Source organism: Rhipicephalus microplus, chromosome 1 (assembly GCF_043290135.1).
Source record: "Rhipicephalus microplus isolate Deutch F79 chromosome 1, USDA_Rmic, whole genome shotgun sequence".
Taxonomy (NCBI): Eukaryota; Metazoa; Arthropoda; class Arachnida; order Ixodida; family Ixodidae; genus Rhipicephalus; species Rhipicephalus microplus.
The window spans coordinates 230,871,821-230,889,893 of NC_134700.1; the positions used below are offsets into that span (position 1 = coordinate 230,871,821).

Genomic DNA, 18,073 nt, shown 5'->3' on the forward strand with positions numbered 1-18,073 from the left:
ACTGCAGTGTGTTCAGGCACACTCTCTCGCCATGCATCGTGTGAAGCCGCGCACGTGGACTAAAAGCCGGTTCTCAAGGCGGCGCTGCTGTAGCATGGGCCGGCAGGACTGTCAGCTCCGCGCCACTGTGCCTTTTCAGGTGCTCTTCAGTGACCTGTTGCCTGTGTTCGCGCCCGCTTAACAAAAGTTTTTCTGGCAATGTTTTTGCTGGCCGCGCGACAGTGAGGCGATGCCGAATCATCGGCGGCAACAACACTGCTTTGCACCTAGGTGCAAAATAGGGTATACCTTTGGAAAAAAAAAAAAAAGGTGAGCAGCCGTCGATTTTCACTGCACCCAAAGACGAAGCATGGAGGAAGGTTTGGGAACAGAATTTACATCGAAAGAATGGGACCTTGAACGAAAGCTGCTCTGTATGTGAGCTACACTTTGAGTCTTCATGTGTTTTCAGAGACTACGTGCACATTATAAACGGCGAAGAAGTTTGCGCACCACATAGGAGACAACAGCTAACGCCGGACGCCGTGTCGATGTTACTGCCTAACGCTTCAAGCTACTTATTGAAGAAAGCACCGCATCCAAGACCTCCGAGAAAGCGGAAGAACTCGGCGGTCGAATCTACCATCTCCAAGAAAACTGCAGCACCCTGTGTTGACGGTGAAGCCACTGATTCAGGTTCATCGATGGACCTTCCTGCTGACTACGAACCCGAGATGGCGAACACTACAGGGACTGCAGCTTCGCTGGAACGCTTACTCAAGCTTTGTTTACCTTGAATTTATATGAGCTCGATCGCACCGCATCTGGTGTCAAAGAGAGCGGTAATTTACGTGCTGTCAGGACTTCATTTTTTTCGCGAAGGGTATCAACCAGTCTCGAGAGGCAAAATGAAGAAAAAAAGCTGCACGCGAAAATCAGTCGGTGTTCATAAAAGGGCCACCGTGATGAAGTGATCGTGAACTGATAATTCCACGGAATGGTGACAAATTTAATCGGTGTTACTGCTCACTGCAATATGCGCGCTCGTAAATAAAGGGTTTCTTCTTAAAGCTTGACAGTGGTGCCAAGTGATGTTTCCTTTTGACTAGACAGTGCAATATTCCGGTCACAGCAGCAGTATCTCGGCAGGCGCGTAATCGTTTAAAGACCTAAGATTGTCAAAATTATTGCCAAGTCTTCAGCTACGGCGTACCTCTCAATCAAATGGCAGTTTTGTCACCTTAGCAACATAATTAAAAATGCATGATGCAACTACAGACAAGAACGGCGCCGCGTCCATAACGAAGGAAGTCGAGGCTGTCGCAGTGTGCAGACTACGACTCAATATAGCAGTTATATAACAAGAAACTTTCGGGTTTAGAGGTGCTGCTTCGATACCTCAATCTTCCCAATTTATTATTCGTTCACCAATCGAGCTTTAAAAACTGCAGGCAGTTTCCCCAGGTATGACTGCTTCGCCGTCGTTTGTCAATACCTGCATTTGGACCATGTGTTGCGGCTTTGACATTTCACTTTGTTTTGAATGCAGTACAAACAAACCCATTAGAAAGCTTTTCGTGGAACTGTCAGCAATTATCACGAGATCAAATCCCAGCCGCAGCGGCTGCATTTACGGCGGAGGCACAAATACTGAGGTGCGTGTACCTAGATTTAGAAGCACGTTAAAGCACCCCAGGTAGTCAAATTTCCGGAGCACTCCTCTACAGCGTCTCTCATAATCGTATGGTGGTTTCGGGACGTTAAACCCCTGCTATTACTAATATCAAAGCACAGAAGTGCATAAAAGGTAAAGCGTGAGGTACAGCCCATGCTAAGGTGGCGCCATCTCGCGGCTGTCGATACAAACTGTGTCCGCCACGGCTCCTCCCTGAACACACTACCCTATATTCTAGTACACTAGAGCGGTGGTATAGCGGTGGTTTCTGGTGGTGCCAACGTGTTTTAGACTTCGTTGGTGCATTTTCAGGCTCTGAAAATGCATTGAAATGTTAAAGATTGGGTTTACTGCATAGCAATAAGTATCCGAGCCTGGAATTGCATTGTAAGATTTAGTTGAAGCGGGACAATCGAAAAAAAAGTGTTCGTTGTGGTGACAATATTTATGCATTGACTACTATGGACTGCAGACGGGAAATCGGGAATTTTTCGTTGTAGCGGAAATTTCATTGAAGCGGTGTTCGTTGTAGCAGAGTTCAACTGTACCATCTTGCCTAAGCGTCCCCACTTGTTTGCCGCTTGCAGCCTGAATATCCAAGCCAAACATACAGATACAAAAGTTTATGTCAAAGAGGTGTATCACAAATGTGTAATAGTGCAACCTGTTCTTGTAGAGTAGCCATAAATTGTATTCACATCACTAGAAGTTAAGGCATGTGCCTTTGGTGCATGCCAGTGTAGTACTTGGGTATGCCCATCTGTGAATCAAAATCATGGTTTTTCTTGCACTTGCTACTTCAGCCTATCTAGAGATAACACCCCTACTAGACATCAAAGCTATGCAAGGAGAATATAACTGACTCATGAGTGAACGGTGTACCTTCAATAGTAAGAAAAAGTTTGAAAAATCATAGCACTGACGTCTTGCCGTAGCAAGCATTTCCCTGCTTTACTACAGCTATCCCTTCAGCAGCATGAGTGAAGACCAGTTACTGTGTATGCGTTTATAAAACGGAAAGAGTAGTAACAAAAAAGAAAGTAAGATATTGATACGGGTAAAGAAATGACCATCAGAAAAAAATTGAGTGGTACACAAGCACAGTATTATACATAACCTCTGTTTGCACAGCGAGAGGAAAAAAAAAACTGAAAGCGAGCTCTTACCGTTGCGTCCAACTCCGTTTTTCTGCCAATCACTTGTGTGCAGGTTGGCGGGCTTGGCAGTCCGAACAACTATGTGTTGCATGTCTCTCCATGTGAGCCGGCGACTAAGAAAATAAAAAAAAATGCACCACGATGCCGGAAATCAGATTTGACATGTTGTGTAAAACGATGTGGCTCTAGGTAAGCGTATTAAAATATATTGTGTTGCAAAGCAACAACTCAATACTCCCAGTACTATTACACAACAGAAAATGTGTACTATTTTTTTATTGTTTCTTCGGGCTTCAGCAACGTCACAAAGAGCTCTGTAGAATTGCCAGTAAATATTTTGAATAGAAGGATCATACTGGTACTTGTAAAGGACAAAATATGCTGTATCCCACGCCTGCTATTAATCTTACTACGATTTTCCACGTGACACCAGTGTCTGTGAACAACCTAAAACAAAAGCGGGTGGGGCGGGGGTTTACATATGAGATAGAAGATAGACGGAAGATTTTAGAACTACTGTCCTTCATATTCTTTTGCAGGGAGGCTATGGATATTTTGAGGGGAGATAATTGGCTTTGCCCGTACAATCGGGAGGATTGATCACTCAAAATTCAGAAGTCTCCTTGGAAAACGGGGAGAGTAAGCAGTATGGCGGTGGTTACTTACTTAGCTTCAAGTGCAAGGGCACAAATGCCAGCCGCTAAAGGAGCTGATGCAGACGTTCCCGTGTGAGTGGAGGTGCAACCGTGATGCAAGTCAGTCGTGATCTGAATATAAGGTTCACAAGAAGTGCAGGGGTATTAAGATTAGAATGTTCAAAAATGTTCAGACTTTACCATACATGCTGCCATTTTGTTTTTTTGTTATAATGCCCCTGTAACACATTACCATAGAGAACACAACTGTTATTTCACCTCAACCTCTTTATAGCAGCTCACATATACACTCGTACATTGATACAACGAACTCGGACATAATGAATTATCTGTTATAAAGAATGAAGTGAAGAATAGTTTTGTCAGTTCCATGAATATTTGTTTATAACAAATTTTCTAATATAACGAAATATCTTCGTCCCCAATGTGACTTTGTTATAATTTTGTTTGTTTATTATTACTGTTAACCCTAGAAGGACCATTACAGGAATGCATGAACAATTGATACAGTTCAATAACAAACATTCATGCGAGATAAATGTGAACATGATTTCAAGGGCACTGCTTACTTCAGAAATATGCTGAGAGTAAAAAGAGAAAACAAAGAGGTCTGAGTAACGAAACGGCATTTATATATACTTCTAAAACGATAGAGAACTGTGCCCACTTTGGCATCTTTTGTATACGCCTATCGATGGTACCAATAGGATGAACACCCCTTGTATAACTCAAATGTGAAGTAATATTACTGAGTAAACAAGCTAAATAGTATATTTCTAAAACTAAGCAAATAGCTAGTTATTTCAAATAAAGCATGCAAAATGTCAATGTATGAGTCACATTCAAGGTTAAATTCTGGGTTTTTACATGCCAGAACTATGGTGCAGTAATGAGGTGTGCCGCACTCCTAGCTGCTGGGTTAATTTTTATTATGCCATGTTTTCAATATGTACCTTTTCCAAGTAAACGAACATCATTGCAATTCATTGAAATGCAGCTGCTGTGGCCTAGATATGAAACTGTTTGTTCATGCTTAGCACCATTAAACCATATCCGCTAAATCATCACTGCGAGAGACTCGGGAAGTGCTGAGTCTTCTAATAAATGCTTTTGCAAAAACCAAAGGTAATCGAATGCCACAAGAGAACTGCTTCAATGAGCTGGATCTAAATAAGATTGAAGACTCTTACTGTATATTTGCATCGTGCAAATAAATAAATAAATAAACAAATAAGAAACCAAGTCTCTTTTTAGTATATGTGGCAACTGCACCTAATGGCACACAAAAACTTTATAGAGATGAAATTTAGATGAGGGCTTGGCATTATTTAGCAACTCCCAACACTTTGTTGCAATTATACTCAGCTGCAACAACTTGGTGCGATACCCACTGCGAAGTGCTTCAGTGTGACTGGAAGAACTCCTTGCCATGCTACCGGCCGTCTCATAATAGTGTCCCGAGAAGGAGCATCACTACGCACCTACCGGTGAATGAAGTGGTAGGGATAAAATTCCAGGCTATATATCGGTAAAATATTTGCTTTTGGAAATATTGCACATTATACCAGCGTGTACACAAAGCATCATCTCACAGGGGACACTAATGCGATAACAGGTTACAAGTGCACAATGCTGATACTAGTAGTAAAAAGCAGAATGCTGTCCTACGTTTGCAAATTAGTTCAATTGAAGAAGCCTTGAAACACTTTGCCTGAGTTCAAATGGAAAATAGTCCTCTTATCAGTGCATGATGCGTCACGAATCACATGCCGCAAAATTTTCAGAACATGGCAAGAACAAGCAGAGTTACGAGTAGTATTTGTTGCAAGCTTCAAGCATTTTCTTTCTCCTTTTGGCCAGTGAGCATGCTCAAATTTATGCAGAAAGGGGAGCAAAAAAAACATCAGTCCCTTGCTCCACATGCGTCATGATTCTGAGCACTTTTTCTTGTTTTTATTCGAATGTGTGGCTTAGTTTCAGTTTGGTCGCGAGCACGCACATGAGTGCATGGTGGCATTCTGCGGCAACCTCGGTAACTAAGCATCAAATCAGTCAGCTGCCATGGACATGAGTATATGGCGCAGACATTTGTGTACAGGGCATAATTTGTAAAGAGAAGAGGAAGAGACTTCTAGCTCACTGAGAACTAGGTTAAAGTCTGGGCCATGTGCTGCACAATCAAAGACATAGCCAGAAATTTTCTTCAGTGGAAGGGGGGGGGGGGGGGAGCATGGGCCTGTTTAACTATACCTTGTCAGTTCATGGGTGCATATGTATGTGTGTGTATGCATATGCATGTGAAGTTAAAACTTGGCTACGCCAATGTGCGCTATAATGTTCGACTCGCGTGTCCTCGGAAGCATCAACCACCAACCGGCAGCGTTTTCTGACCATGCTCACCAGTGTTTCAGAGCCCCCTTTATTGCAAGGGGTGTTGCGGGTGCATCCCATCTGTTTTGAAATCTTTGCAAACTAACAGGTTCGGTGCATGCACTGTCAAAATGCCGGACAGTACGATGACTGTGCAGACACACTAGAAAAGTAGCGTCACTTCTGCTGTGCCACTTCGCTACACTCATTGAAAGGTCGCAACACAGGGCAGAAAAATGAACTCCAACAAATCCTCACACACTATTCAGTCATTTCAGTCGTTATTCACGATTCTTGCACCATCAAGCCACTGGCGCACTCACGATTTGCCTTTCGCCCGTTGATCCCGAGCTGTACGTGGTGGCAAGGGTGGAAGAGCAGGCCTCGCTGTACCAGGGCACCAGGCCATTTTCGGTGGCGCTGCTGATGGACAGCGTCCAGATGGCGTTGGTGTAGCCGTCGCAGTTGCAGTTGTCGCGCTCGCGGCCCCCATTGCCAGAGGCCCACACGAAGATGGAGCCGAGGCCGCCACGGCCGCGCTCGATGCCCTCGCGAAACGCCCGCGTGGCCAGCTCGCCCGGCCCGTCCACCGTCTTGCCGTCATCGTCAGGACCCCACGAGGCACTGTACACGTCGATGTGCTGGTTGTTGAGTGCCAGCGATCGCGCCTCCACTACGTCAGTCACGTCTCCGTCCAGCATGCGCACGCCTTTGGAAGGATAAAAAAAATACATTAGTGACGGCGTTGTGTGTGCATGATGTCACAAAAGTAACGAAACTCTAATCAGTGCCTGAAAATAAATAACGCGGCAAGACCCGGAGGTATTTTGAATTTTTCATCTATTAACATGAAGCTGAAGTAAAATACTAGTAAACTAAGTTTTTGAATATACATTGACTTACTTGTGTCGGCGGCATCAATAGGCTATTACGCCAGAAAAAACTGTCAAAATGGAAGATCTTTGGCGAAGACACTATCAGACCACCGTACCAAATAAGAGTTGGCGGCTGTAAGGGAGTCGCAACATAAATGGCATAAAACCAGCCGCACGCATTATTTACAGCTTCTCTGCATATAAATATATATCCCCCTTTCCTCCGCCATCTTTTTTTCAGAGCCGTTGCATCTGCCTTGTGTGTGAAAGACATCTTAGAAAAATTTACTTTAGGTTCCGGATTCCTCTGCAAGGATATCGCTCCTTGAGTCGAGAAAACACTAACAAACAGCTCACCAGTCTATTCTCGTTTCCCTAATGATAAGGGGCAAATTGCAAGCCCCAAAGAGAGATAAGCGTAATATCAACTCCCTGTACCTTCTTGTGGCTGTTCTGGTCTCGTCATGAGAAGGCAAAATGCACTTCATACCATACATGCTTTATCTAAGCCAAAAAGTGGCCATACACGATGCAACATATGCAGTATGCATGTATGAATAAACCTACGTACCTCCGATGCCCGCACCAAAAGCCACGCCAACCGCACATATTGAATTGTTCTTCACGGCCGCCACTTCACCCGCGCAGCGCGTACCGTGTCTGTATGGAGGAAGAAAAAAAACAACAGAAAAGATTGAATTTGCTTCTACCACAAATGTTTTTTTTACATGAGATCTTGGATTATCTCTATATATAACATAAAAAAGGGATATCCAAAGACTATCCCATCCCTACGACAATAGCACAGAATCAACACACACACACATTCGCACAATGTAGTTATTCACTCTCGGCATACAAAAATGCGCTCTGTGAGGCAGGCTTCTCCTTACAAATACCCTCATCGCGGAGAAGCCATCCTAACAAAATGTTTTCGGAGCAATGCACGCTTCTTCCGTGATATTCAGGCACATCGCAACTGAAGCGATTTGTCCAGTCAGAATTAACGGGTTCATAGGGTTCGGCTATTGTAAACAAGAAGGGCCTGCGCACAGTTCATGCGGTGGCGACCGTGCCACACGGTTGATTATGAAACGGCGCGAAAGTGGCCAAAACCTCGCACACAAAGCCTCGCCGCATTCAGTCTCGATGAGCCACTTTTCGGGTGAACGTCGAAAACTCCCACTCGCAAGCGTCCCCTGCGAGAGACGCACTGCTTGTAATGCCATCAACTAACGACAAGTACTTCGGGAAAACCATCCAACGCGGAACGCGCAATGCCATCGCTGGAAATGCGCCGTGTACCCAAGATGAAATAAAGGAGAACGGGAGGGCAGGGCGAAATGCGGAAGTGGCAAGTTCCCTCGGCGCCAGTATCCGAGAGGGCACGGCAAGAAACATAGGCAAGAGGTAGAGCGGGTTCGCCACATGCATGCCCCCCCCCCCCCTTCCTATCTTCACCGCTAGCGACGGCGAGGAGGAAAGCCTTCAGGCACCCCACCTGTTGACAGTGAGTCGTCTCCTAGCAGCACTGTGAGGGGACAGTTCAATTGCTATGAACTCCTCCAATAGCGAGTTCCACGACATACACACACACGCGCACGCACACACAAAGACCATGCACAGGTTGAACGCGGTTAAACCAAGCTCGTCGGGCGACGATAGCAACCAGCACGGAAAGCATGCCGCCGCGGTGTTCATTTCATTTATTTCACTTTATTTTCCATTCCAACATGATAGATCAAAAAAACTGTTTGGACCCATAGCCGCGCGGCGAGTGGTACACTGTCGACGCTATCCACATTTTCATTCGTATTGCCAATGTGGGTGTCACGTGACATGAGTTGAGGTGGTGGTGGTGGTGTTCACGTGAAAAATAAGACGAGCCGTTTCCCCAACTGGGAAACCGAAATAAGTGCCTCATTCTTCCTCCAACAACAGACGCTTATTTCTGCAGCCCTTGATAGGACACGGCGCAGCGTCTCGAAAGGCACGCACTCACGGCTCTCGCTGACCGACGGAGGAGGGTGCGTGTGAGAGGAGAACAAACCGGCACTGCGCATGCCCGTTGCTATGACGAATCACGCGCGCGGAGAATAAGCTTTTCCAGGGGTGGAAGAGGATACGTGGGTTTTGTAGCAGTCCTGGGGGCAGGCAAACGTGCTTTCGGAGCAGTGCTGGAGCAGCGATTGATTGATATGTGAGGTTTAACGTCCCAGAGCCACCATATGATTATGAGAGACGCCGTAGTGGAGGGCTCCGGAGATTCCGACCACCTGGGGACCTTTAACGTGCACCCAAATCTGAGCACACGGGCCTACAGCATTTCCGCCTCCATCGGAAAAGCAGCCGCCGCAGGCGGGATTCGATCCCGCGACCTACAGGTCAGCAGCCGAGTACATTAGCCACCAGACCACCGCGGCGGGGCAGGCCTGGAGAAGCGAGAAAGACGTTTTGCAGCAGGCTTGGGGCAGCCAGCGGGGCCACTAGGAGCAAGTTTAGAGCAGTAAGAACATTCATAACAGATTTAGCCCAATTCAAAGCACTTGTGAAGCACCGTTTGTTCAATGCTGCATTTTCCAAGCATTCAACTAAATTGTGCAGTAGCCTCATTATTGCGATAGAAATTATATGGACACTCCCGACGGGTTTTAGCCGTTGGGGTAATGTCCGGTATAAATTCCAAATTGATAACATTGCCCCGAGCATCGCATGTTCTATCCGTGGGTAAAAACGTGCGAGAAAGGGCGACAAACGCGGTTGAAGCCCCGCCGCGGTGGTCTAGTGGCTAAGGTACTCGGCTGTTCACCCGCAGGTCGCGGGATAGAATCCCGGCTGCGGCGGCTGCATTTCTGATGGAGGCGGAAATGTTATAGGCCCGTGTGCTCAGATTTGGGTGCACGTTGAAGAACCCCAGGTGGTCGAAATTTCCGCAGCCCACCACTACGGCGTCTCTCATAATCATATGGCGGTTTTGGGACGTTAAAACCCACATATCAATCAAATCAATCAAACGCGGCCGAAGCAGAGATAACGATCCCGCCCATCTGACGCACGCGTCAGACAGCATCGTTATAATCGATGCCGAGTCCCCCGAGCATCGTTGTATAATAACGTTGACGTCTGCAACGTTATTATACATCGGCGTTAGTCTCTTGAGGATGGACGCCATTAAACGCTTTTAAGACAATCGACATTCCGAGATTTCATCGCCGAACGTAAAATGACCGCTTAGCTGCGGTCGCAGCTAGGATTATAAGCAGCAAAACCGCAAGCAAGCGCGAAAGGAAGAAAAAAAGTAAAGTAAAGAAAAAGAACAAAGGAATGCAGTCGACTGCCCCACGAACGTGATGACGTGACCACCGACGAAGGAGAAAGCGCAAACAATTTAGGTGGCCTGCCTCAGGCACGCGGTTGAGGGGGGCGCGGAGGGTAGATGCGTGCGCAAGCACGCTACGCGAATGAGCCGCAAGCGAAGTCCCCAAACGAGAGGCCAGGTCAGAAGGCCACACAGGAAATACATCCGAGATTTTAACTAGAAGTTAAAAAAAGACACACACACACAAAGAAGATGAGAGAGAAGAGAGATGATGGACGTGTACGGCAGCGCTGCGAGCTCCCGCGGAGCGTGCACGTGGAAGAATGCACTCACCGGTTCGAGTCGACCAGGTCGTATCTCGGTTGAGGATCAGGATCGTGGTTGTTCATGTCCCAGCTGGCCTGGGGATCCTGGAAACGAGCCGTCACACGTGTGTTTTCAGGTTGGCGAACAGGTCGGCAGCTCGCATCGGATCGGGGAGGGCCATGCCCCGCGTGCAGTCAGATTGACTGACAGTTTACGAACAGGAAAAGGAATGACTATAGGGACGATCGTAAAACAGACGCATCGAGTATGCGAGCTCGACGACGCAGAAACCGCGCAGCTAATCGTAAGAAACAGAGGACACAACACAGCAAGCACGCCAGTCTACTACATGTGCAGTCCCAAAGATCACGCCGGATAATTATTCTCCGTAGTTTCTTTTCTTTATTTTTCTTCGCAAACGCCTTGGTATGAACCATAACTAGCTGGATCAATCATACGATAACATGTTTAACAATATTGAAACAAGTACTATGGGCGCCAAATAAAACGCGAACAGCAGAACGCGTGGTTCAGGCTTTAGAAATGGTATTGTGTGCCTCGTCCAGTCATCGCCATTGACAGGTGTATCACTTATTTCCTTTTATTTTTGTTACCTTCGTTTCGTACTAGAACAGCAACTAACGTACTGTAGTATAGGGAAATCGCGCACTGCTGCCAGACCGGATGTGCAATGATGGCTGGAGGTCGCACAATACACCCTCTGTAACGCTGGTGGCACGCTTCTGCCGTTCGTGTTTTCATTCGACTCCCGTCGATCTTTAATTTCTTCCCGGCCAGGCCACACGGAGGAAAAAAAAAAAAGCCGGCAGAGCCAAGTCAATGCAACTGTGATTGCACAAAGACTGATGCTGTAAAAACGCGAAGCCTGCATTAGCCAAGAACAGCGAACACAAGACAGTATTAAGTAAAAGGCTGCAAGGGTAGACCGTGGGGTGCGCCAATATATAAGCTCTCGCACATGAACATACACGATAAAGCATTGCTTAATTACCCGGAAAAGCAACGCCCCCAAGTGTATACTCACGTAGTTTTCGACTAAGTCCGGGTGGTCCTTCTCGAGTCCATCGTCCAAGATGGTAACTACCACGCCGCGCCCAGTGATGTTTCTCTTCCACACGTTCTGGACATTCATGTCCAACGACTTGCCGCGGTTCTGCACAAACGAAAAGAGAGGGAGGGAGAAGAAAAAAAAAAGAATTAGGGATTGAGATAAAGCGGGACTGATCTTCACTGCAGGCGCGCGTGGGATGGTATAGTTGCGCGTGAAACAAATGCACAACTCCATCAGATACGATGCATTTGCTTTGCACGCGAATCCTGATATACTATACACCGTGCGTTGAAAAAGCAGCGAAAGAATTACTAACCGCACGGAGAAGAGGTTGACACCGCTTGTCCGCTTCTTTCCTTTGGTATTCATAACTTCTGTGAAGCCTTCTCAGCACTACGTAACCCTACGAACTTTCTTCTATTGTCTATTACCTTGTTGCAGTGTATTACAGGGCGCCCCAATTATCACGCAGCACGATTTATTTAAAGAAAGAGTAACGGCGTTAAGCGAAGAAAACCTAGTATATACTAAAGTATACCCGCTACTAATTTTGCCGTTAATGAGTATTAATGAAAGTCTAATTGCAGTTGTAACTCGATGCATCCGACTATATGTCAAAATGTCAACGAGGCAGATGTGCACCTTTTGAAACGACATGTCTGTGCTACTTCCAGCATCGTATTAATTTCTCTGTAAATAGAGAAAGCCCGCGAAATATGAAAAAAAAACAAAAAGACTGCGCTCACACCCGCAAAAAAAAAAAGCAGCGCACTCAAATAATCTTACTGGAAGCAACCGTTTTCCGGCTTACTTTCAGCGGAGTCCTTGAAGCAGTGAAGGACTCCGCGATAAGGTACTCCATCACGAACGGGCGCCTGGTCACGCGGCGGCCTCCAGCGGCTGCCTCGTTAACTATGCACCCACGATGCTCATCAGGTGAGCAAATGGCCGTGAATTTGGATATACGGCGCGGCCATTTGCGTACATCACATGATTTGTGGAGAAGGGGAACAGTTTCTAACTGACTTGGAGAACCGATAGTAAATTCCAGGCTGCGTGCTGCGCTGTAATGTTTGGTTCACGTGTTCTCGGGAGCCTGGACTACCAATTGGCAGCGCTTTCTGCTGCTTATGGAACGGGGTAACGGAGTATAACCTTTTTATTCAAATTGGTAACTGAAAAATAATTACGCCTCGGATTGTTCGAGCTGATTAACAGGCCCAAGCGATGGCGGTGGTCGCTCACGGTGAACAATCGAATCAGTCCTCCAATAGATTAAACACGTTACTAACTCTTCGAGATAATCATTACGTCATAGTGATGTTTCCTTCCAGCGCAATTTATAAAAAAAAACGGATATTGGTGTAAACAACAACAACAACAACAAAAAAAAAAGTAGGGCAGGTAACTATCACTCAATAGCGCGCTGTTACCGTCTAGCAATCGACATAACCCGAAAACGCAGGACTGCGTACATATTTGCGGGATCAATTATTAATTAAGTCTCAAATTTCGTTTCTTCTCCGAGAAGGCTAACTCAATAACCGGGCTTCTACTTCCTTCCGTATCCGGCCACCAGTCGCTTCTGAGAAAAGTGCGGGACAACGTGCACAGCTACAGAGAGAGCACAGTGGCGAAGCCGAACGTAAGACCGATTAGGCTGTTACGGTCTGCGATGTAGCAAAGGCACTCGTACAAACGGTATAGAAAGAGATACAGGAAAGCCGATTATATCAGCGTACTTTCTCGCTTCTTTAAGCCTACATGTCGTAAAAAGAAAAAGCGCGTTTTTTTTTTTTTACTGTATGGGAACGGCTCGGAACAAAAGGGGAAGAGCAAGATCAATACCACGGGAGGGCAAACGTACCGAGAGCCAGCGGACAAATAAACGGAACGTCTTGGTTCATCAGCAGAGACACCCAACAGTTCTCGGAAGGGCGAAGCAAGAGAGAGAGAGAGAGAGAGAGAGAGAGATGCCAGCTGCAGATCGTATACGCAGCTACAGGGAAAACGCAGTAAATGGGAGTTGGGGGCAAATCCAAAGAAACATGGAAATGGCGGTAGAAGGTCTCGCAAATCACGCCAACCTCATTTATTTTTCCATGCTCCTTCTTTTATCCTTCACGTATGCTCACGTGTACGCACGAATAGAAGAGAAAGCGCGGGGCATTCGCGCTGCCCGACTTAGCGCATGTGCATAAAAAAAAAAAAAACATCGCGCCTCCTGTCCAGCTCGTCTGGTAGCGGCTGCAGGGCTTGGCGAGATCGACTTCGACTTCGGTGCAAGCCGCGAGGAATGCTTTCTTCTTGTTCTACTTTTGCTTGCGGCACCAGGCAAACATATCACGCGGTTCGCGCAGCAGCCACCTCCAAGAATCCGGTACACGTGTCCGCCGGACGGTGCAGCAAGAAGCAAGAACAAGACAGTTAAAAGGAATACCAGAAGAAAAAAAAACGAAGTGATCGCGTGACCCAGGAAGAAAAGCAGAGCGCAAAGGTAAAAGCGTATGCGTGATATAACGCAGAAGGACGGGAAGTCGCGGAAGAGAAAGAATTGCGGGCGAGTGGACGCGGGGAGAGACGCCACCGATGTAGCTTCCTGCAAGCTACACGATTGGAAATTGAAAGAAAAAGTGAAATTCCGATTCGCATCGACCAAGATACATCGGCATGCAGCGAGCTTCCGAAACCATCCAACCCCGCCAACTGCCTTCCCCCAGGCTTGTTCCATTCGGCCTATTCCTGTTTGCCTTGCTTGCTTACTCCTACGTACGTCTGATAACGACGCGCACACACAAGACAAGCGCAGTACCTCGTTCCCCTCTCTCCTAAACCCTTACTGCTGCCCAGTGCACACGCAAAACCGCGCAATGCCAGTCGAATTGGTTTCGCTTACGTCGTTTCTCTCTCCCTCCAACCCGTTTTCCTTCCAAACGGCATTGCGGTTCTTGTTTACATCGCGATCGTCGGCAGAGATCTCGCTTTCTGGCCAGCTCGTTTCGGGACGCTGGAGATTCTCTTTACAGTTCTCACTGTTTTCCTTTTCACCTTTAGCCCTTTTTTCTCTTTAGTTGCATAGAAAGGCCGATGGCAGGAGGGTTGGAGGGAGAGGAAAATGCGGCCGCTTCACGTAATCGAAGTATTCCGCGGCGGCGGCAAACGCGCGGAATTTCCAAGATCAAGCGCGAACGCTCGCGTGTACACGGTGTGGACCAGAAAGAACATGCCACGCGAACGGTTCGCGCAGTACAGGCAACGAAGGCGGACCCTACAAAAAAGCAAGGGGGGGGGGGGGCGTAAATTTTAGGACTTGGCAGAATAAGAATTGATTAAATTTTATTCGCGTCGACTCAGCAGCGGCTTCAAGGAATAGCTTACATAGCTGCGTTAGGTCGGCGTCATGCAAGCTACGTAACTTTGTAGGTGCAACCTTTATCGGTGCGCGAAAACAGCACGCAAAGTTGGAATAAAAAGAAAATAGAGGGCAGAACTACATTAACGAGATGGGGAGAGATGAAATAAATATGATGAGTCTTGTACACGGTTTAGACACACTAAAAGTAAATGTACACTTATACGAGGATCTAGCTCCGAACGTAAACGAAAGGGAAGTGGGGAAGTGATTTTAAAAAGGAAAAGAAGAGAAAAGTGAGCCCCGTAACTGCCTCTCAGGGGGAGGACACCTCAACAGTAGCTCACGAGAAATGGGGGTAGAGAAGAGAATAAAAGGATATGATTAAAATGTAGAGAGATAGAGAGGAAGGGGAGAGCGAGGCGCAGGGACAGCGAACGACGGAAGTAAGGAGAAGACAGCAAATAAGGACACGTTTGCAGGAGTCCGAGGACGGGGCACCACTGGCGAGAGCTCTTGTCGGCGACAGGAGATGGCGTATAGGGCTAATCCAGTCGGCCAGAACTACGATGTCATCGTCGTTGGGGACCGGCAGCAGGAGGTGGCGTAGGAGCATACCTCTCTGCACGTACGTACACGCGTCACACAAAACCGTGAAGATCATTCAGGTTTAGCGCGAGGTAGGCGCGTAAGCAAAGACACCTTTTTCCTGTTGTGGACCTGAAGTGGAATGGCGATGGTGCTGACAACCTCTGTAAGTCGTTGGCTTGACTAGTAATTCGGCTAGTTGCGAAGCTCAGATGGCCAAGAAAGGGAACGCCAGACCATTGTGCAGCTACTGAAACCGCCTAATTTGTCTAGCCTTCCTCTTTTTTCATCTTTTTTTACGACGCCAACGGTGTGAAACTGCGCCCACCCCGAATGGCAAAAATGTGTTTTAGAGGTCAGCACGGTAATCAAAAAAAGGACAACACGCATCCGACGCTTAGCAAGAACACGAGTAACGATTTTCTGTTTTCCAGAAAGAACGAGTTCCATCATGCCGCAATAGGTGAACATAACGCCGGCGTACGCGAAACATTTTTGCAGTGGCGTTGGCGTTAGCATCGTGTGTACGTGACATGCTTGAAAAAAAATTTTTCGCGTTCTTGGCAATCAGGGATCATCCCAACAGTTGAAACAAAGACTTTCCTTGAGAAATAACGCAGTGCAGCAGGTGAGAGTGCCGAGGAAAAGGAGAACCGGAGTGACAAAAAATTGTTCACACGCATTTGAAGCTTCGTTCAGACTACGTGAGACGAGCCACGCCCACCACGCTACGCCAATGCATCACACGGTGGGGGCGCGATACAGCAAGGGAAAGAAAGCTACATTGGTGGAAACGAACAGCCCACCACGCGACCAAGCACAAATACGCGCACTGACAATAGCTTAATTACTCTTACGGCATGACCCTGACCAGTGGGCCAGATTGATCATTAATGGAAGGGTTAGCTTAGTTTTTATAGCTGACTTTCTATTAAAAAAACATACTGTCTTGTTATCTATTTCCTTTATAAAGTGCAAGATAGAAATGCACGCGCTAAATGAAGTGATTTTCAGAGCTCCACAATCGCGATGGTCTGTCTAAGGATAGAAAGTGAAGGGCCCAAAGTAAGTGTGTGTGAATGTCGCACTACAAAATTTTTGAAGTTTAGTTTCATTGAACAAAAAAAAATGCATACGTCATTAGAGCTGTTAGGAACACAGGGTAGAGCGAACTGCAAAAAAAAAATACTTTTTTTTTTGCAATTCGGGAAGGGAGTTCCTTCGCGCATATTTTACTCATTCGTTTTTTTTTCTTTTCTTAAAGAACATTCCTTGTGCCTCAAAACCAGCTTTTTCGAAAGTAAGTAGCGAGTGAAAACGCACCCTGGGGCAGAGCCCCCATATAAACTCGGTGCTTGCGGTCTATGTTTCATAAAAAAAAAAACATTTCTTGTACGAAAGCCAAAATGCTTGTCAAGAGTGGACTGTGTATATGAAATTGTCAGGTAACTTCTATAAGGCAGTCCGAAGACACTGCGCCTTCGCATTCGCCCACCGTCATCGAAGCACGTATCGCTTCGAACACTTTCAGCTCCTAGCTTCATTACACGTTGTGTTAGTCGTGCTTGTCGGTAAGTTTACATGCTCAGGGTAAAGAAGGTCTTCAGCAAATGTGAATTTCGCGACAACCCCTACAGTTCTCTTGTAAATATGAATGAATGTCAGTGACGTACTGAGGCGCTGAACCATCAACCAGTAAGCTCTTCGTCGGTAAACCTCTTAGCCTTTGCAGCATCCTTAGAGTTGACAACGCAGGCTGACAACGGGTATGCCCTAATGAACATGGATATTCTTTGTGATGCAATTAGACCAAAATAGCGCGTACCAACTGCGCGGCGCAAGCGTTGAGTTAATGGGAACCGCGGTGCAAAGTCTTTGTTGTTCTTGTTCAAATTCAAAGTCTTAAGAATTGTGACATTGAACATTGTTGTCGCGTTTAATGGCGGTAGCATCACACGAGCCTGAATTAGGAAATAGTTAGGATTCAAGCCTGGCCAAAATACAGTCGACTTGCTGGAAAACGTTGACCACCCTCGACGATAGATACACTGAGGAAAGAGTTGCATGACAGCTTACAAAAGAAGCAAGGAAAGCATTACGAGATGCTCCAAAGTGAGAAAATTTACTTTGGAAATAATTACCAAGCTCTTAGCTACTAAATAAAACTGTTGAACGGTGTTTGTGATAAAGCATGTTCGCTGTTCAGCCATTTTCTAACTTTAAACTCGCTTATCTTCAAAAGATGTTTTTTTTCTTACTTGATTGATTGATATGTGGGGTTTAACGTCCCAAAACCACTATATGATTATGAGAGACGCCGTAGTGGAGGGCTCCGGAAATTTAGACCACCTGGGGTTCTTTAACGTGCACCCAAATCTGAGCACACGGGCCTACAACATTTCCGCCTCCATCGGAAATGCAGCCGCCACAGCCGGGATTTGATCCCGCGACCTGCGGGTCAGCAGCCGAGTACCTTAGCCACTAGACCACCGTGGTGGGGCCTAGATGATGCCAGCACGCACTGCTATAATGAGCACATTGCCCCCATACAATATAGAGTAACGGATGAAGTCGAGAGTTTCGCGGGCACTCGCCTGGCCGGGGAAAGACGTGGAGACGAAGAAAACACAGCATAAACCAAGGTAAAAATATTCGTTTATAAAAGAGCTTTTAGTGCAGTCGGCTCTGTGTTTCCTTCGTCCATAGGGTAACAAATCTTTAGAC

The 18,073-nt window shown here is 46.6% G+C and overlaps 1 protein-coding gene across 3 annotated transcripts in view; it reads right to left on the reverse strand.

The window, feature by feature from the left end:
• The window catches only part of LOC119159553 (proprotein convertase subtilisin/kexin type 4-like), a 247,366-nt gene that overhangs the window by 26,908 nt on the left and 202,385 nt on the right, over positions 1-18,073 (reverse strand). For all 3 annotated transcript variants that reach the window (XM_037412354.2, XM_075891583.1, XM_075891582.1), the window contains exons 4-9: positions 11,383-11,511; positions 10,365-10,441; positions 7,284-7,372; positions 6,161-6,546; positions 3,478-3,578; positions 2,821-2,924 (exon numbers count right to left, since the gene is read on the reverse strand). In XM_037412354.2, the coding sequence (XP_037268251.2) occupies positions 2,821-2,924; positions 3,478-3,578; positions 6,161-6,546; positions 7,284-7,372; positions 10,365-10,441; positions 11,383-11,511 (886 nt within the window). The remainder of the gene's footprint in view (positions 1-2,820; positions 2,925-3,477; positions 3,579-6,160; positions 6,547-7,283; positions 7,373-10,364; positions 10,442-11,382; positions 11,512-18,073) is intronic.